The 21,829-nt window shown below is 33.5% G+C and overlaps 1 protein-coding gene across 1 annotated transcript in view; it reads left to right on the top strand.

The window, feature by feature from the left end:
- The window catches only part of PTPRT (protein tyrosine phosphatase receptor type T), a 541,915-nt gene that overhangs the window by 431,077 nt on the left and 89,009 nt on the right, over window positions 1-21,829 (top strand). The window contains exon 12 of the mRNA XM_058177805.1: window positions 1,630-1,765. Coding sequence (XP_058033788.1) covers window positions 1,630-1,765 — 136 coding nt within the window. The remainder of the gene's footprint in view (window positions 1-1,629; window positions 1,766-21,829) is intronic.

The raw sequence follows: 21,829 nt of genomic DNA, 5'->3' as shown, positions 1-21,829 counted from the left end.
AGCAAACTGTATTCTCTAAATGCAACCTGCTTCACTTGATTTTGTTTGAGTGCCTCCAGAGATTGAAGATCCAATTTTACCAATTTCATTTGAGTGTTTTCTGGTTTATTGGAAGCCCTTAAGGGCATGAGAAATACCACTGCTATTACAATATGTTTCTGGACAATTGCAGCAGTTGAATGACATAGATCCTATTCAGATGCTCCCTTAATTGCTACATGCTGGAGGCAGTAATCCATAAAGTATAAGCTCTTAAAATGCTGTTCTACTAGTCATTGGGGATACTGGACAGAGCACAACTGTTATTGAAATTTCTGGCAGGAAGTCATAACTAGGCGTATTATCCTGGGTTTGCTTCATTTAGTAAATGAAGCAAAAATATTTCTGCTGACTGAAAGTCAGGGATGCATATTTAAAATAGCTATCGATGTTGTAAAATATGAGCAGAGCTATATTTGCACTTTGAGATCTTCCCACTTTTCAGTTATGAAGCTTTGGCAATTAAAATGGTATTATGCTATTGGTGATGCAGCCATCAAAGCTCCAGGAATATGAGACAAAGGGTTTTCTCAATTAATTTTAATACTCCTATGTAAGACATATAATAATCCTGTATAAACAAACCTTCTTATAAAGAACTGGCAAGTTTGCTCTATTGGTTAAGGCACCAGGCTAGAAAGTGGGAGATTGTGAATTCAAGTCTCGTCTTAACCATTAAAGCCAACTGGATAACCTTGGGATAGGCATTCTCTCTCAGCCCAACTCACCTCACAGAGTTTTGTGAGAAAAATAAAAGCTGTGTTCAGCACCTGTAGATATTTGTAAAAGTAATATATTTATAGAATAGAATTCTTTATTGGCCAAGTGTGATTGGACACACAAGGAATTTGTCTTGGTGCATACGCTCTGAGTGTACATAAAAGAAAATATACATTCGTCAAGAATCATAAGGTACAACACTTAATGAAACAAATAATGTATCATTAATAAATAATGATATATTTATACAATACAATAAAATAATAATAATATTAAATACATACTTGATTTAATGGTGATCCATTTTTTTTCACTTGACACACTTACCTGAGGTCTGAGATCTTCATTAGACATAAAAAAGTGGTTGATCGAATAACAACACATCCCACTCTCCCCAATCTCCTTACTTGTAATTGGATTTTAATGGTTGTTTTTATTTATTTTTTAATGTAGATAGATAGATAGATAGATAGATAGATAGATAGATAGATAGATAGATAGATAGATAGATAGATAGATAGATATGATTGTAAGCTTCCCAGAATTACCCTGTGGTAAGATGAGCAGCCAATAAAAATTATAAATAAATTAATAAACATAAAAATATTAAAAAAAGAAAAGAATGGCATACAAAATTACATTATGTGGTAATGCATGATAAATTTACTGAAATGGGGGTTATGTTTGCCATTTAGTCTGTTGGAATGGAGAAATTATTTTTGTCATATTTGGGACAAAGATGCATCTCTCTTTCTATCATGGCCAAATACAGGTTTGGCTTTTTGTTGCATTTGAACAGTTGTTGAAATCTGATTTACCTGGGATTTTTCAACAATGCTTTTATTTTCTCCTTTTCTACAACTTCTGAAGGAGCTTCTACACAGAATTCTAATGTGGTGGAACCAGAAAAACAGGTTGATAATACGGTGAAAATGGCTGGAGTCATAGCTGGTCTTCTGATGTTCGTAATTATCCTTTTGGGAGCGATGCTTACCATCAAAAGGAGGTATGTTTCTAAGATCTCTACATTGCCTTGGTTTGGGAATGTTTATTATTGCTGTTATCTCTTGTTTAAATATTTAGCATTTTATTGGTGCTTATTTTATGCTCATTTGGGGATGCAAAGAGTGAGGCAGTTTAGAGCAGGGGTCTTCAACCTTGGCAACTTTAAGACTTGTGGACTTCAACTCCCAGAGTTTCTCAGCCAGCAAAGCTTAAAGTTGCCAAGGTCAGAGACCCCTGGTTTAGAGATTTTCATTGAATTTTATCTACGTACGTGGCTAAAGGAAAGGTTCTTCTCTGCATGGGGATCTTATTCTGATTATATGTTGTGTGGCTGTGATGTATGTATATTTTTTTCAGCCATTTGATTAAATAATGAATTCTGATTTACTTATTACTAGCTTGGTGAGTGTGGGAAACATGCAGAACTTTTTGATATTTATTTACTATGGGGTTATATATATGGGTGTTTAAATATATAAAAACCAATTTTAAGTCCTGAGTTTTCAATACATGTTGTCATATCCATACTATAGATTTTTGTTGTTTATAAACTCATTCTTTCTCCCAGAAAAGTCTGGGATTTATAACTCTGCCAGTCTGGGAAAGAAAAAGTCATCTATAACAAAATGCACAAATTTTCATTCAATTACTCTTCCCAAGATTCTTTGGTTGAAGATATAATTACTAAAATATTATTCCAATAATAATATAAATTTGTGGTTTATTCAGGCCAGTTTGTATTACCTGAGCAAGTCATTTCACTTAGCTACAAAAAGGAAATTAGTTGATTATACTTCCACTCCCTCAGATGTTCAATGGTGTACAAATATGTATACAATTTTATTAATATTACATGTTTGCATTTTTCAAACTGGAATAATTCATTAGAAGAGTATTATATTCAAATTGTGTATGTGTGTTCTTGAAGACCGATACATATGCAGTTCATGTGTTATGATGTTGCTTGTCTGCTATTGTTATCACAAACTATGACATGTGTGGGTTGCTTCCAAAAACTCCCTTTCTATTCTTTTTTGAAGGAGCGGTGCAGTAGATCCAAGGTGATTATTAATCTGCTAAGTGTGGCTTGACTGTGCATGTTCAATGACAGCCATTTCCTCTGGACCATCCACTCAGATGGACAAACTTATTAAAATTTGCTTGAGAAAGAAAGGCTGTATGAAGGATTTGTTTTGGTTCATATGACCACCACTTTACAAAGTTGGTGCTGTCATGTATTAGAAAAAAATAAATTTTGAAACAGGCCATTTTTTTTATTATTATTTTTTTGCATCTGTACATGCTTTCTATGTGAACCACTGGCTATCACACTTTGAACCAGCATGGCATGCTGAGTTTCCTTGCTCTCATTTTATGATCACCATGCCTACTACATATTGTGATTTAGTCATTCAATTAACTTGGCAGTTTCTAGCATCAAGAAAGCATTTTTGTATTGATTATATACAAAAACTATATTTCAGCATAGTTAAAGAAACCCAGTTAGAATACCAATCTGAGCCTATGATAGTCATGGGAATCTGCTCATACCAGGAGATTTGTTTTTCTTTTTTTAGTTGTCTTTAACTGAACTCCTTTAAGTTTAGAACTACAGTACAGCTTTCTATGTATGTGTTGTAATTATATACAAGTATAATGTATTGTATGTTTCACAATAAATGGTATGGAGGAAAGGAACCTGTTTAACACATTTTTCGTGTTTCTTAAAAATATTTTCTTAGCGTTAAATCTATGTTATAGCAAAGACAAGCAGTCCATGAAAAAGCATGCATAAACTAATTTTTTTTAAATTTGCATTTATATCCCGCCGTTCTCCGAAGACTCAGGGCGGCTTACACTATGTCAAGCAATAGTCTTCATCCATTTGTATATTATATACAAAGTCAACTTATTGCCCCCAACAATCTGGGTCCTCATTTTACCTGCCTTATAAAGGATGGAAGGCTGAGTCAACCTTGGGCCTGGTGGGACTTGAGCCTGCAATAATTGCAAGCAGCTGCTGTTAATAACAGACTGTCTTAGCAGTCTGTGCCACTCAAGGACCCTTAAATTCTACTATACTAAACACCAGTTCCCATTTGTCACTATAAATCATGAGGATGCTTACAAGCAACAATCTACAAATATAGCCTATACACAAGCATTAGAATTCTTTGTAAAAATATATAAATCTTTGTAAAAAAAAAGTTGTGAATGCTCCAACACTGGAAATTTTTAAGAAAATGTTGGATAACCATCTGTTTGATATAGTGTAGGGTTTCCTGCCTGGGAAGGGGGTTGGACTAGAAGGCCTCCAAGGTCCCTTCCAACTTTGTTGTTGTTGTTGTTGTTGTTATTATCCTGCATACATTTTATGCACTTGAATTTAAATTTATTTCAATGAATTAAATACTATACACTTTTCCATCTCTTTTGCAGTTTCTCTTGCTGAAAATGGGGGGGGGGTGGATAGCCTCCTGTAGGGGTGTATAAAATGACTAAATTTGAAACCTTTCAAATTTTGAACCATTTCATTTTTAATTCAGACATTATTTAATGTGTGAGCCATTTGACAACCAAACAGGCTGTCTGATTATTTTGGAAGGGTTTTAAACTTGACATAGAGTGGTTTGCACACAAAGCTCTTCAAAATGAGACATTTGGTCTTGGGCTGACCATTTTGGATTGAAAACAGTTTGCTGTTCATCTGTAGCTTCTTGCATTAAATTGAAGCAAATTAGTGAATTTTACACAACTAAGCTAAATTAGGGGGCATTTGCTCAAAGACTTGCTTTTTTCTCCACTAATTCCAATGAAATATAATTGAAGCAGTAACTGGAGTAAAAATAATACATGTCTTTTATAAATAAATGATTTTGTATGGAACTACATTCTACCTTTATTTATTTATGAGTAACCAATGTTTTTAAATATTAATTACATTTCACTAAGCTACTATTTATCATCTAATTGTTTTAAAGTATATTTATATGAAATTTAATATAATAATTCTGTAATGGAAGGAAAAAAGTAATTTATATGTTTTCTTCCTACAATTATTTATCTTTTCACTAAGTATAACCAGATTAGAACAAAGTTTGTATAACAAAAACATGTGTGTGGTATAAACTACAATTTATACAAATACGGCAAATAAAGCAATAGTAATTACAGGTAATTAATATTAGACATTAAACAGCATTCAACAGAAATACTGAACCCTATGCTTCATATTGATCTATATTCCTCTAGTAAACTTAATATCAAAGTATTAAAGTATTGGGTATGGAAAGATAAATCTGCATATACATTTATTGATATTGGTTCCAATTCTAGATGCCACACTGGGAGAAAGATTAAGAAAAATTGGGAGTGTTTCCAGTAAAACCAATGAGGATAACCAGGGGAATAGGAACTGAATTCTATAAATGAGTTTGAAATACCTATAGCTATGTTTAGCCAGAGGGATATACAGGATATGATAGCATTGTTGTAACATTTGAACATTTGTCATGTGGAAAGAAAGTATAACATTGGTTTTTTTTCATTTCAGAATATAGGACAAAGAATAATGGATTTAAGTTAATAGGAGGCAGATTCACTTTAAATTATTATGGGGAGGGAACCTGCTCCAAAGTAAAGGCAATGATCCTGAGGATAGATCAGCTGAAAGAGCAATTAATGGATCAAAAACCATTGAAAATAATTTGCCTGACTGCTCTTTCTTAACTGATTTCCATCTAGACAGAAAAGAGTCATGTACACTATAAACTTACTCTTGTTTTACTAATTGATTCCTAATGCCTCAGGTTTAAACTATTTTTTTTCTGTGAGGGTTCTGTTTTCCCCACAGTGATTTATGACCAGGATGGTAGTTAGCACATTTCTAAACTACTATAATGAATTAATTTCAGAAAATGAAGGATTGCCAGAAAGGTGTTAAGACTATTAGTATTTCTATATAAATACATTTTGGGGGTTTTATAATCTTGTACACAGTCAATTTTCAAACAATAGGGGCCCACCAACAAAAAGGATTTTGGTTCAATTGTCTTTTGTCACTTACGAAACAGAAGCAGGCTAGAAATAGACATTAAACAGGACTACCTTGTCAACAAAATCTGTTGCTGCCCTGAAGTTACTTTTATGCTTTCATCTAATCAAGTAGGTCAGAAGTTGTACAATAATTGGATCACAGTGGAAAGTATTGTCATATTGAGAGACATATGGTTTGCAAAAAATCTATCATGCTTTGAAATGAGAAGCAAATTAAAAAAAACATTGAAATATCTGAGGAATAAACTGAGTCTTCAAAAACCCAGTACTCACAAATAATTAAATAAACAAATAATAAGATGGATATTATAAAAACAATAATTATGTATCCTAGCTGTTCTGAATTCAGCCTTCAAGAAAATGAGTAATCTTTCAGCCCACCGAGCAACAAGGACAAGATTCTGTTGTTTTTTAAAGCAATGAGGCAGAAAAATAGTAATTTAATTAGACAAACTTGAGGCATTACCTTCAGATATCAGAGTGGCATCTGCTCACAGCCTAAGGCATTATGGCTGATCAGCAACAGACACAATTCATTTAATTTTCCTGATGCATTTTGCTAACCAAAAGGGAGAATGATACAGCAGGGCGGAACTAGGTAAAGAGAAAACATTTTGGAATTAAATAGCAACAAAATTGCCACAAAATAGAATAGAATAGAATTCTTTATTGGCCAAGTGTGATTGGACACACAAGAAATCTGAAGTAATGTTGAATTTTTTAAAAAAAAATGAAATTGAAAAAAAAATTGAAGAAATGTTAAAATTAAAGATGGATAAGTAGTCAAAAGACTTTATTTAACTGTCATAAACATAAAATCAAACTGAGATGCTATTGAGAAGTTTAATTAAAGTGATCCCATGTTGAATATAAGCACTTCAGATTCATTTGACTACAACTCAGGCTTCACAATATTAGCATTTTGCTGTTCTACATGCTTCAGTTAAATAGCCAGTAATAGCCTTAGCACTGAATATAACTTGGACTTGTGACCATTCACTCAATGATGGTACAACTTACAACAGTCTTACTAAAAATGACTTACAACAAATCCTCGAAGCTGTGACCATCACACCACTTGTAGGCACATGATCAAAATTAGAGTGCTTGGCAATTGGCTCACATTTAGAATGACTGTGTCGAGGTTATGTGATCACAATTTGAAACCTTCTCTTCTGGCTTCCAACAAGTTAATGGGGGAAGCTAGATTTGCTTAATAACTTATCATAACTTATCATAAAATTGGGCCTGATCACCTGATGACTCACTTTACAACTACATTGTTTTACAATGGAAATTTGGGTCCCAATTATGGTCATAAGTTGAAGACTACCTAGACAGAAGATCTATCATGTTTAAAAAAGATCCTTCCTTCTTTGTTTATCTATTGGTTTCAGGTTCAAAAGCACGCTATTTCTTACACATTCTTCCATCCCCAAAATATTTTGGAAAAGGAAACTAGTGCTACTTCTAATCAAATTGTGTGTTAATCCTGTTCTATTAGTGGTCTACTTTTTTCAATCAGATAATTATTGGTCTAATTTTTAATGAGCAGCACCTGGAAAAATCAAAATATTGATGCTAGTGATAAATGAAGCAGTGATGAAATCCATTTTTTTTTACTACCAGTTCTGTGGGTCTCTGGGTATGGTGTGGCTTGGTGGGCATGGCTTGGTGGGTGTGACAGGGAAAGGATATTGCAAAATCTCCATTCCCACCCCACTCTGGGGCCAGCCAGAGGTGGTATTTGCCGATTCTTTGAACTGCTCAAAATTTCCGCTACTGGTTCTTCAGAACCTGCTGGATTTCACCCCTGAAATGGGTGGGGTCTCTGGGTCTGAATTTACAATTTACCAACTACCATCCTTTTTAAAAAAATGCCCCTCGTGTTCAGGGGTTTCTTTCTTTCTTTCTTTTTTAATACTTCCAGGAATGCTGGCCTCTGAAAATAGGGTCTTCTCTCCTAGGACTTCTTGGACTGACTATGTCACCACATAGTTTTGTCTGGTCTCACGGCATGTCACACAAGCTGTAGGAACAAAACCTCTTTCTTTTGTCTATTCAAACTTAAGAAGCATTTTTACTTTTTAAATTGAAGATTAGTTGCATAGAAAGGGTAAAAAGTAGAAAGTAGGACAGCAGCTTTTAGCTCGTCTATAAACTCCCTTCTATGGGGATAATCACCCTTTCATTTTAAATACTAATGAATGAATGTGCTATTGAATAAATCCACAAATTGCCTTAATCCATTAAAATAAATGCTGGAACCTTTAAGAATAGATTAGTTTCACACACAGATAGCAGTGAGACAACTTTGGGCAAATAAGAATTTATTACTAGACATGTAGCAGGTAAAAGAAACTTAGAATCTAAAAAAAAACATGTTTTACATTTCAATAGAAATGTAAATTTTCTTCCTTGTAATAGTCAAGATTCCTTGTATTTCTCTTTCTGATGCTCCATTGATCAAATCATATTATATTCATATCTATCTCTTCTATTATAAGAAGATATTAAACTATATCTCTGGGATTGCCAGGAGTCAAAAACAACTTGATGGCACATAATCAATCACTAAAATAGGATCAATGCAGAGTGCTTATTAATTAGGACATCAAGCAAATAGTTGTAGAAATGTGTATTTTCCAATGATTCAGAATCAGTATCAGATTACTTTTTATGTACTTGGAATATTTTCCCGAATTCAATAGTGGCTTTAATGTCTTTCTTTAAGCATATACGTGCATGCAACTGGAGTAATTTAATGTATTCTTTTCCAAACAACTCCCATGAATATCATGGAAGTTCTTCTGATAATTCTATTCTAGTTTGTGAATCTCAGAGTGAAAAAAAGCTTCCATCTGTACATAAATGGTGGAGAAAATTATTTTGATGTTAAAGATTAAATGACCTATGGTTCCATTGGTATTTTAAATCCCCATTGTTTTATATTACGTTTGCTCAATTATATCATGACCATAGGCTAACTTTGTGTCTATTAGTAAGCTGGAGCTAGAAACTACTCTCCAAAATTTTGATTTGTGGAGTCTGTGTTGAGAGTTCCCAGTGAATCTTTAGAAAGTTCACTGTTATTTTTTTTTAACTATGTATAGAATTTGAATTAATCCCTATTCAAACTTACTCACATAACATGAAAAGTGCAATGAGCACATGGACAGAAAGTTGGATGATTTTATATATTTATATTTTATAAAACTTCAAACATTGTGGATATTTGGAGGCAAGGACAGTTTTTCTAATAAAAGCAAGTATCTTAATCACTTTATGTCTTATATGCCTGTTTTGTTCTCTTTAGAGTTCATAACCTAACAAAGCTCAACAAAACTTCTTATCACCTCATTGATTGTCAAAATATCTAAGTGTATTTCATGGAAACCAATCAAAATTTCTAAAAATTTCGAATTCAGGTCCTTGTTTATATCCAGATCAGAAATCTGAAATCTGTATCCAGATCTGAAATCTGACAAACCGTGAACAGCTTTTGCATTTCTGTGGTGAGACTCATGTCCACCAATGATATTTTCCAGAAAACATATAATAGGTCACAAAATCAAAAGAAATAAGAAGCAATCATTTACCACTGTTTATAAAAAATACCAGCATGTGCAGTAATTCAAGTCCATACAAAACATATGAATTATTGAAATGAACATATAGAGAGGAGCCTAAGTACTTTTAAGAGAGGATAGAAGTAGAATGACAAAAAATTGGGTACAAAGCGTAACCAACATCCCAATAAACAATGGGAGTTTAGAAATTAAGGATTTAGAACAAGGGAGAGAAAGAGAAAAAATAATTTCTTCCCCATCAGTGCTTTGCATAACTGGAACAGTTATGAGAACATTTTCATCCTGGTCTATTCTAGGCAAGCCTCCTTTTGTAATAGTAGATGCCACATATCTTTAATCAAAGATAATCATTTCCAGGGCACATATTTAGAGGAACCATTCCTTTAAATAGGTAAAGAAGATTTATATGTAGTTTTGTGTGAAATAGCAAGCACTTCAAATTTGGGAACATGGACAAAGCAATAAAGTTCACAGAATGGAAATTTATTTGAATAATTAATATGAATTCAGCAATATTTTGTTTGATAGAATAGTGGATATTCTGATTTTTAAGTTTATTATGAACAAAATAAATAATGCATATCTCCATGTAAATGTGTTGTACATAACACTTCTACATAATTTTCCAAGACATTTATCCGATTTATCCAGTATTATGTAGTGATCATTTAAAATATTAGAGGTTGGATCATTTTTATAGTAGCCAAGTAAGAAAATGAAATCTTTGTATTATCATAAGTGATTCTACACTTAAAAGCTCCCATTGAATAATAATAATAATAATAATAATAATAATAATAATAATAATAATAATAATAATAATAATAATAATAATAATAATAATAATAATAATAATAATAATATTTTAATTTATAGACCGCCCTTCTCCCGAAGGACTCAGGGCGGTGAACAGCCAGTTAAAATACAAAGCAAACTCATAAAATAATTAAAAACTACCCCTAAAAAACTTATTCAATTGGCAAAGCTAAAATACAATTACACCCTATAAAATCACTAAAATTTAAAAAAACCCAATAAAACCATTTAAAAGTTTTTAAAAGTTAAGCCAGTCCAGCAAGATGAAACAAATAGGTTTTAAGTTCGCGGCGAAAGGTCCTAAGGTCGGGCAGTTGTCGGAGTCCAAGTCGGTCATAACCAATGTCTCATTGATTTAAATGGAACTAATCAGTAGGATGAAATCTGTAATCAATTAGAACGAATGAAACATGGTAGGCAATGAGGTACCAAATGTGCTTGAAATTACATTTCATGCATAAGTAAGTGAAACATAAACATTGCAGCTATTAATTCCATATATTGGTACCATACCATAATGAACATGGAATTGGAGTTTGTAAAGGATTCAGTGGAATGTGAATGGAAAAAGAGGAGTCTTTGAACAACCTAGCAGTATAAAGCTTTAATAAATTTGAATCATGATACACTGAACACTCACTTGTTTGTTTAACTTGTGGAGAAGATGCAGTTGTAGCTTTGCTTGCTAAACCTCATTGCTGTGGGTTGCTAATAAGTTAATGCCCGAAGCTGTAGGGCAGGGTACACACTGTATATATAAAAGCTTTGAAAAGACTTAGTATTTAAGTCATTTATTTTGTCATCTCTGCAGCATAGAATATTTGTTTTCAAAAGTTAAGTATTCCCTCTGTGCTATGTTCTCATTTATATGCTTCTCTTTGTTGGAGTTGGAAAAAATGATAGATATCATTCATTCCAAACATATACTGAAGTTTGAGACATATGTTGTTGTTTTTCTGGACCCTATGTATTCTTAGTAGGAAATTTATTTATTTATTTATTTTTTAATTATTTATTTGTCAACAAATACAAAAAAACAAGTGACAGAGTAGACACAGACATGGACACATGTTGGCACAAAAAAAAAGGATATAAATTGGCAAAACATAGCCATAAACTCATAGAATGATTACATAAAATTGGGAACAGTAGGAGAGGCATGGTAGGCATGCTGGTGCGCTTATGCATGCCCCCTTAGGGACCTCTTAAGAAACATGTAAGGTCCACAGTAGACAGCTTATGGCAAAAGATATGGGGATTAGAGAGACTAACAACAGGATCAGGTAGATTGTTCCAGACATTTACTACTCTATTGCAAAAGTCATATTTCCTGCAATTAAGATTAGAATGAATTACATTGAGTTTAAATCTGTTGATGGCCCTTGTATTATTATGGTTGAAATTAAAGTATTCATTTACAGGTAGAACATTTTGATAAATAATCTTATGAACTAGGCATAGATTGAAACGTAGACGACATAGTTCGAGGCTTTCTAGACTTAAGATTTCAAGCCTGGTGGTATAGGGAATTTTATTTCGAGCAGAAGATTTGAGAACTCTCCTAGTAAAATATTTCTGGACCCTCTCTAATGTAATGAAGTCTGAAACATAGTAAGGGTTCCAGGCAGGTAAACATTAATCAAGTATAGGTCTGCCAAAGGTTTTATATGCCATACTTTGGATTATAGTGTTACCAAAGAGAAAACTTTGTAAAATAAGATTTGCAACTCTTACAGCCTTTTTTGCAATGATGTTACAGTGAGCTCTTGGACTTAGATCTTTAGAAATGAGTACTCCTAGGTCCTTGACAGAGTGTGGATCAATTTTTAGAATGTTACCAGCCAGCAAATATTTGAAGTTCTTATTTCTACTGTCAATGTGCAGGACTGAACATTTGTTGGCAGAGATTTGGAGTTGCCAATTCAGATATATAGTCAAGGTCATTTTGAAGGGTAGCAAAGTTGTCTGTCGTGTTGAATAGTTTAACATCATTGGCAAAGAGGACACAGCTGCTTATAATTAGATCACAAAGGTCATTGATATAAAGCAGAAAGAGTGTTGGACCTAAAACGCTGCCTTGGGGAACACCGCTGTTGACAGATTCAGGATTTGATAGGGCACTGCCTATTTTGACCACTTGTTGCCTGTTTGACAAATTGGCAAACTCTAATAGTTATTTCAAGAGTCCTTTTCTTGTGGCACTTGCAGTAATGAACTGTGTATCTTAAAACTTGGTATTAAGTATATCTTAATTAAGTATATCTTAATTAACTAAGTTAATTAATTAAGTTAATTAAGTATATCTTAATTAACATGGTTATTTCCAGTGTTTGTAACACTGGATATGTGCATCCTGTAGAAAGGATGCAAAGGAACCAAAAACTGTGCCTATATTTTCCTCCTCGTGCCTTAGTTTTACAAATTGTCTTAGTTAAATTGGAATTTAGAAAGATGGAATAGACAGCAGAAATCCCACCCCGTGCTTAACTGAAAAAAAATGTATAAAACTTTGTATTTAGAGCAGTGTTGGTTACAAAGATGTTTTACCTGACAATTTCTGATATTCAAGAACTATCAATGATCATACCTATTGAAACTGTAGTAATATTTTAAATCTATTAAAATATTAAGCGTAACTCACTGTATAGTTTTAGCTTTTGTCTGTTGTCTGTAATTGTATGTGACACATTTGTCAAAAGAGAACAACTTGTTTCTTGTTTTACAAGGTGACTTTGAGGTATAACACATTCCAATATGAATAGATGAACTTCAGGAGGTTAATGACTAAGTGGGGAGAACATGATATATCATCAGCAGGGGAAGAAATTGAATGTTAGGAGTATTTGAAAGTTATTATTTCTAAAGTAGATAATTTAGTATGCACTGTGTGCATTAACTGTGAACATGTGTGTGTTTCCAAAGTGCTTATGCACAACTGCAAGCCTTATTCATATACATCTCAAATAAAATTCAATCCAGAGAGGAAAAGGGATACAAATAATGTCTTCCAGATTATTTCCTGGTATGACACCAATTTACTAATTTAAACTATGCATGTGCTTTCTAGTGGTTTGACAAAACCTATATTGTATAGCTGCTTTGTATGGCTCATAGGTAGTTTGAGAAATATAAAATGGATATTTTAATATTTAAAGGAGCTGATTTACCAGTGGGATATTCTGTGCAATTATACAAGATATGCTTGCATGTGTGTTCATAATGCACAGCAATTCAGGTTTAATCGAGACTCCTAGATTTACAAGCATCCAGCTTAAATATGTATGTGTACATTAGTAGTTACAGATGTATCTGACATTGTTTGAATCTTTGCCAAGACAATACTCTTCCCAGCAAATTATTCTACATCAGCTTGCTTATAAGTGGTGAGGTGGCATTTATATCTAGAATACATAATACATAATTATGAATTATGAAGTGCAGAGTTTATTTATTTTATATTTTCATATGCAAAAGCAATTCCATTATTAGAATATATAGGAAATGAATTATCATCTTGTATTTAATAGAGCTCAGCCAAAGAATACTTCACCTTGCTGTTTTCACATTGCTCCTTCCCTTGATTATTTTTGGGACAGCCTTCCAAATGGTTTATTCGTGTAGTAAGTCTATTCTCACGGTGTGATTATTCTTCTTTCTTCTTTTAGTCACTGTACTGTTCCCCCCTCATTCTTTCTTTATCAAAGACAGGGGTGTCAAACTCGCAGCATCACGTTGTTGTCATGTGACGTATCATGACTTTTTTGCCCTTTGCTAAACAGGGGGTGGGCGTGACCAGCGCATGATGCATCTGCCCCACAGGCTGTGAGTTTGACACTCCTGATCTAAGATAACTTTTCTCTTTCACTTATTTAGCTTCAAATAATGTCATGTGGTTAAATGTGATTGACTTCTCTGTAGTGTGATTTAGCTCTTTTGTGACATTCCGAGAGTGTCAAATTAAAATATTTACTGATTATTCTACAAAGTAGCAACTAGAGGTTAGAGGCAAAAATGGATGCATGGAATGCAACCATTATTGCTGCCAAAATCACAAAATAGCCCCTTCTTCAATCCTATAAAAGTTTGCTTATGAATTTTCAGACTTAAATTTAGACCTCAGTTACCTCTAAAATTGTGTTCTTCATGCCTAAACAGGCTTAAAACAATTGGTAGGTATTGTTATTGTTTGGTTAGGAACTCGAAGCATTGTGAACTGACTTGCCCAGGACTATACAAAACATTAGTGGCAGTTGTACTTGTCACGTGCAAACATTCCTGTTTGAGGAAAGTAGCAACCAGATCTCAGACCAGTATTCAATAACTATAGAAGATTAAAGCAAATTTGGTAGTAGAGTCAGCTCTGCAATACTATGTACAGTTCAAATTTAAAATCCTTGATATGAAGTCTAATTATGCTTTTTTCCTTCTTCCCCACTATTGGACATTTCCTTCATCTGACTGCATATTTAGAAGAAATGCATATTCCTACTCCTATTACTTGTAAGTACCTAGTTGGATATAACAATTTCCTTAAGCATGCACAGCAGAGCAGCAGGATTTTGTTTCTTTGTTTATAAAATATTTTTCTTGATTTTTTTTTTTGTATTACTTCACTATTTTTAAAGAATACTATTAATGCCCACATGAGTAATATCCTCAGCCAGATGTTTAAAGGGGAGAAAAATTGAGGAGCGCAAGAGAGTTGGTTGTGTGTCCAAACCTTTCTCACTTCATTTTTCCTCACTAGTCTTTGATTGTCACCTCTGTCTGAATAGGCTCAAAAGAAATGAATACAGGCAGGACTCTCATTACTGTCCCTCAGATTCCTGTAAATCAATAATGTACATCAGGAGATCTTCACTGGGAAACATTTGATAGCTTTAGTTCCTTTTTTGAAGGGGGGGGGGATAATTTGCTATTTGGGCACCCTTTTATTCAGACTGCAGTTTGTGGTAAAATGTCCAAAGAAGATAATTTGAATATTTGTATATTCACAGTTGTAATCAAGATAGAAGTAGTGAGGAAAGTAAAATCCTTAAAAATAGTGGCAGCCATGTGCTTCTGAAGGGTCAGATTAGAATTGTGGTTCATGCCAGCACATTGATTAAATATTGTTCCATTGGTCTTATTGTTTGGGGTAAAAAGAGCTATTGGTTATCTAATTCCTCAACATCTCAAAGAAACACCTGCATCTATTAATAAGGCCAGCATTGAACATTTTAACAGAAGTCATTAAATCTAAGGAAGGTGCATAATTTAAAACAAAATTAACTAAATGCTTTTTCCACAGTGTTCACACTAGTTTTTAATAGAATTCACATACAGGGTATCATGTGCCATGTATGAATCAGTTTGAGCGCTTATTGCACTATTACTTTGCTAAATTTTGATTGCCACGGTTTTAAAACATATTCTAGCATTTGAGTTCAATTATTTTTGACTCTGCTAATCCTTAAATTATGCAGGGACAATATCTTTGATTTCTTTTTGGCTGGCTTATCAAATGTTTGTTTTTTGTTTTTAAAAAAGAGCCAAATGTGAGCTGAAAATGAATCATACATATGTTTTTTAAGTTCATTTCTTTATTTCCAACTATTTATATCTCTAAGAGCCATAATCCTGTTTTAGAATATCTTTTGCACTTAACAGGGAATTGCTATCATATTGTATATATATTATTTTCCCTCAAAAGAGAATTCATAGAAGTCTTATGATTTTCTCAATTAATAAAATGCAAGACATTTATGTTTCTTTTTCTTGCTCCTTAAATTAATTCTTTTGCTTCCTGAAATGTGATTATCCTTCTGGTTCAGCCTTAGTATGTTTATGATATTAGGTTAATATTACTCTAATGAATGGATTAATATTACCCTATTAATAGGATAATATTAACTTTTGTCTCCTATTCACAGTCTAGGGAGAGAAGGACAGAATATATGAATATCATTTTTTTGTAATATAACCATAGATTCAATCTCCCAGTTCTCTTTAAAGAATTCACAGTGTCCTTCCAGCAAATAGATTCTCTAGCTCAAGGGCGCAAAAAGTGAAGCCCATCATTACCTGTTTTGCAATCCCTACTTTAGATTTGTTTATAAAAATACAGTTGTACTAGGCCTAGCTACAGAAAGCATTAGAATTTCAGAAGCCAATCCAGGGATAGAAGGTATTATTTTCAGTTTAGGTTTCCTGAAATGACTCACTCAACTTGGTAGAAGAGGAAATAGAAAACCTAGGGATGTGTGATGATGATGATACTAAGTTAAATCACTATCTGGTTAGGTTTTAAGTCATCAATTTACAAAATGCTCATAATAGCTAGTATTTTTTTAAATGAAAATGTTTTTTAAAGATAAAACAATTTAAAATATTAAAATATATGCAAATGCTACATTCATTAATGCTTAGTCTATATTGTCCACTGCTTTCCATGGAGCCTAAATGTGATTTAACAGCATCTAGATGGAGTAGTGGTTAAAGCATCAGGCTAGAAACTGGGAGACTGTGACTTCATGTTCCACTTTAGGCATAAGCCAGCTGCGTGACCTTGGACCAGTTAGTTTCTCTCAGATCTAGGAAGGAGGAAGTGGCAAATCACTTATTTTTTTCACTTCTGAAAAAAACTTTCCAAGACACTGCAGGGATTTATCCAAACAGTTTCTGAGAATTGGACCTGATTGAATTTTAAAAAAAAAATAATAATAATCCCACTGCCTTTATTTATTTATTTATTTATTTATTTTGTCATAACAATATATGTAGGTATCATACAAAAAGATTATATAATATATAAACACATATATGGGTAAATATAAGGAGGTATAAGCATATATGTATATAGGAAGAAGAAAAGAAAAACAATAGGAGAGGAACAGTAGGCACGTTTTGTGCGCTTATGCATGCCCTTTATGGTTCCCTTAGGAATGGGGTGAGGTCAATAGTAGACAGTTTTTGGTTAAAGATTTGGGGATTTTGAGTAGAGACCACAGAGTCAGATAGTGTGCTATTCTATAAGTTTCACATTGTTTGCTATTGACTTCCTAAGGGAAAACATCCACTATGCTTTACTGTATGCTAGGTTTTAGGTTTCTGTTCTAGTTTTATCTCTCTGACAGAATGTTGTTGAATATTCTTTTGAAACTTTCACATGTGCAAAATGAGTACCCAGGGATTATATGCAACCTTCTGCATGCTTAATATCATATATCAAAGCATATATTTGATTTCCACTGCAATCTCATACATAAAATAATAGAGTTGTTAAAAGAAGTGATTCAAATAGAATCATTGGATAAATCTGTGTCAACTATTTTGTGAAATGTCATTTACATGTTGAATCTGTCAAATATAGAAAATAAATAAAATATTGATTCTCCTTGCATTTTAAGAATTCCACAAGAATTGCTATTATAGCATTTTTATATGTTTAAAGGTGCAGATAAATTTCTCAAATCAAATCTTTGAAATGAATGGAAAGAACACTGCACAACTGCAATAATTTTAGAAGCTTTACATTTGAAAAATATGATTATGCAGACTCCTTACCATTAAATCACAAGGTTTCCTATTGACAGTCACCTAGACAATTTTAGCATACAGAGTTGGATTTTCTGCCTTTGTGACTTTGTGAACCTGGTATTGCCCAGAGGAATACGGCCGTCTTTGTAACACTCTCTTCAGCTTGTCCTAATCATGTAAATTTAGGATGTTCCGCAGGAATTATTTCACATCTTTTAAAGGATTTAAATATGATCTGGGTTTCTCTGTGAATACTTGTTCTTTTTCATTTATTTATTTATTTTGTGGTTAACCTTCCTTTCATCCAAGGGATTTTACATTTTACCTCAGTACATTCTCTTTAACTAGACTAGAGCCTGTCTTTAAATAGACTCTGATCTAGATGGCTGATCTAGATTTACCTCAATGCTTTAAGATACTCTGTGAGGGATTTCAAATCTTGTCTCCCTGGTCAAACACTGACATGGCACTCACTATCTCAGATGTTACATAATTGTAGTCATTTAATAAGCTAACTAAAAATCCAGTGCTTATTAGGTGCTAAGGAGGTTTCAGAGGGGCTTCTATTCCTTATTGCCTAAAAAACCTTTTAATATACTACATTCTAGTTTTACTGTTGGTCAACAAAACGTAACACATGTATGAAAATAGTTAACACAAGCATTTTTCTATGACATTTATCTCAGCACCCCATGGTTGCATTCTCTTCTGACAGTCATCTGGGAATTCTTTCTTCACCGTTCACCTTATCATTTCTGTAATGACCAAAACATAGTTATATAGACACTGTGTATAACTGGCAGGTGAAATTCTGACGAATTTCACATTTCAAAAGCCTACGATCTGTAAAGGATTGACACTAATGTGATGAAAGTTACTTTTCCTAGATACTTCAGTTGTGTTTATGAGAAGCTGGTCAAGGAAGGAGAAGGAATTATTACTGATACAGCTTGTCATGACTTTAGAAATAGCATTTGAATTGCTTTCTTTGTGGAAGGTAAGCATTACAGATAAATGCTTCTGTCACTCAAAAGACAGCTCAACACAATGACAGGTCAGAACTCACATTCAGTACTTTAAATTTTATCCTTTTTTTTTCTTGACACTTCTCACAATGGAAGAATGTAACTAGTGGAGTCCCCCAGGGTTCTGTCCTAAAATAAGTGCTTTTTAAAGATACTTTATATGTGGCCTGGAATTGGGCATGGCTAATGAAACACCAACTTTACTGAGGATACTAAATGTTTCAGAGTAGTAAAAACAATAAGGACTTTGAAGAGCTCCAAAGGAATCTCTGCACATTAGCAGAGTGTGTGTGTCAAAATCCAGATGTCATTCAGTGTGAGCAAGGGTAAAGTAATACATGTTTGTACCAAAAACCCTAACTCCTCATATAAGTTAATGGGATCAGAGCTAGCTGTGATTAATGAAGAAAGAGAATTTGCCAAGATCGTAATGCCTTTATATCAATCAAGGATGCACCTGAAATACTATGTGCAGTTCTGGTCAGCACACCTAAAAATTAATTTAAGGGAATTTGAGAAGTTTCAAGAGGAGAACAACTAGGATAATCAGTTCTTAGTTTTCCTATAAGATAGTCAGAATAGTTTTCCTGTAAGAAAATATTGAGATATTTGGGACTTTTTAGTTTAGAAAGGAGGGAAATTAGAAGGGGCATGATTAAGGTGTATAAAATTAAGCATGGTGGGCATAAAGTGGACAAAAAAAGATGTTCTGCCCTTCCCAAAATACTAGAATTAGAGATCAATGCAGTGCAATTGAATTCTGGAAAAATGAAGACAAAGGAATGCTTTTTAAAATACCGTGTATAAATAAATTATGGAATTGGTTCCACCAATTCATGGGGGTCACGGGGATCTATGACTGCTAAGCCTTGATGTCAATGTGATTGCCTCTGAAGGTGTAGATGCAGAAGATTTGTAGATTGCTCTGTACAGTTGGTGGTTTGGTTATGAAAACAGATTGCTGATCTAGATGGATCAGGCATCTGATCCAACGAGGCCCTTCTTATTTTCTTCTGCCAACATTTTTAAATAGAAACAAGAAGCAAAATAAGCCTTCAATAGGTTGAACACTTACTTTATTTTAAATCTCTCTTAGCCTGTTAAAATGTTATAAAAAGGTCATTTTTATCTTATCTTCTGTGATGTTGAGCATTAATGTCCCACTCTAATGGTTTAAATTGCTTCATTAGGTTTCTTCAATATATAAGCAAATTATAAACTCCTGCTACTTTGAATCATTATATTGGCATATCAGGTTATTTATGTGATATGTAATCTAGATAAAGGACATGAATTACCCCAAATGTTTTTCTCTTAATTTCTAAGTCCAGACTAGCGTTTCAGGATCTCCTCTGTCATTTAAAAAGCAGCAAGGTAATTTTGAATTATTTTACTGCAGATATACCTTTGAATCTATTTTTCTGGGCCATTCAAATTCAAAACTACATGATATGGTTACTGCAAAGCAAAGAAACAATGGTGTTTTATAATTTAACAGGCCCAGAATAGGTAAAAATATCAATCCTAGCCCTCTTTTATCTCTTGGCAGCTTTTTATATCAGTGATGGTACCTTGTTCGCTAACTGAGGCAGTTGGGTCTGGGATACACAATTATTCAGTGTTTTTCCTCCTTCCTTTGAGGCTGGTTCCAGTCAGTGTTGTTAGGAATGGGAAGATTCAGATCTACACTGCAGAGTACTTCAGAATTTTACTCTTTACCCACTCCTATTTAATATCTATATGAAACTGTTGGGTGAATAATTTGTTGGCATGAAGTTAAGTATCAGTGTATCAGTGGAATATCTCTGCCCCAGGCCATCCAAATGTGGTAATGAACTGAAGGCTGAAAATATTTGGATGGGAAGAAATGGTTTTGGCTCAAGTGATTTTTCCATCATTAACTCTGAATGAGATAATAAATGCAACGTGAATCTTACTTGAGGAAAAAGTGGCAGCTGTGACCATGATATCTTTCACACAAATGCATCTTGTGCACCAGAAGCATCTATTCTTAGATCAACAGGCACTGTTCATGGTTACTCATGCCTTCCCTCCCTATTGCAACACACCCTATGGAGGGCGGGGTTGTCCTTGACAAATATTTGGGAACTTCAGTTTGTCCAGAATACAGTGCACATATGCTTTTTGGGCATACCAGGATACAACCATATATAATTACTGGTATGTAAATGGCATGGCTTCCAAGTGGTGTAGGTTACCATCTATAAGACCTACATGGAATTAAAGTTACTTACAGAATTAAGTACCCCTGATGGTTTCCATATCTACCATCAGATATGGAAGGATGGATTTTCTCTGAGTTATCTCAGTAAAGCAGCGTCACCTGTTGAGTCCTAGGAAGCATGCTTTCTCTGTCATGACACCTATACAATAAGCTCCCCAAAAAGATATGGACAACCCCAGCTTTACTGGCCTTTCAGAAGATTGAAGATCTGGCTCTTCTTCTATGCTTCAGGATGACAATCTTAGTTACTGGAATTCTGGTGTGGCTGCATGGGAATGGAGGGGATTCTGATTGTTTCTTTTTTCAGCTTTAATGGTTTGCTATATTTTCATTTTGCTCACATCCAGAGTTTAACTGCATAGATGGGCAGCCATATAAATTGAATTATAAATAAATAAATCCTTTAAAGAAACTGAATTATTAGCATCTATAGGCATTTATTGCAATGTGTCATTTAAATTTATTTTAATAAGCAATATTCATCTTTGTTTATACCTCTTAATAGTATATCAATATTGGCTAACTTCAGTAACTTAAAATATTCATTATGATAGGCTCATCATTTCAGATTAGATTTTGACTAAGAAATCAAAGGAACTCTAATAATTAAGTGTATATAGCTGCATTCTATTAAAAATCTAGAATACTATTTCTGCATAAATTGCCTAGCTAGTTCCTACAATATATTGCTGCACCTATTATTGGTTATATATTATGATATTTTTCTTTATAATATTTATTATTATTTATTTAGAATTGTATAAAATCAAACAACCCTTTGGAGTACTTAGCATTAGGCACATGGAATTTGCGTA

Source organism: Ahaetulla prasina, chromosome 3 (assembly GCF_028640845.1).
Source record: "Ahaetulla prasina isolate Xishuangbanna chromosome 3, ASM2864084v1, whole genome shotgun sequence".
In the NCBI taxonomy this organism is placed as follows: Eukaryota; Metazoa; Chordata; class Lepidosauria; order Squamata; family Colubridae; genus Ahaetulla; species Ahaetulla prasina.
Note: the sequence above shows the minus strand (reverse complement) of the source record. Positions and strands in the feature narration are given on the sequence as shown.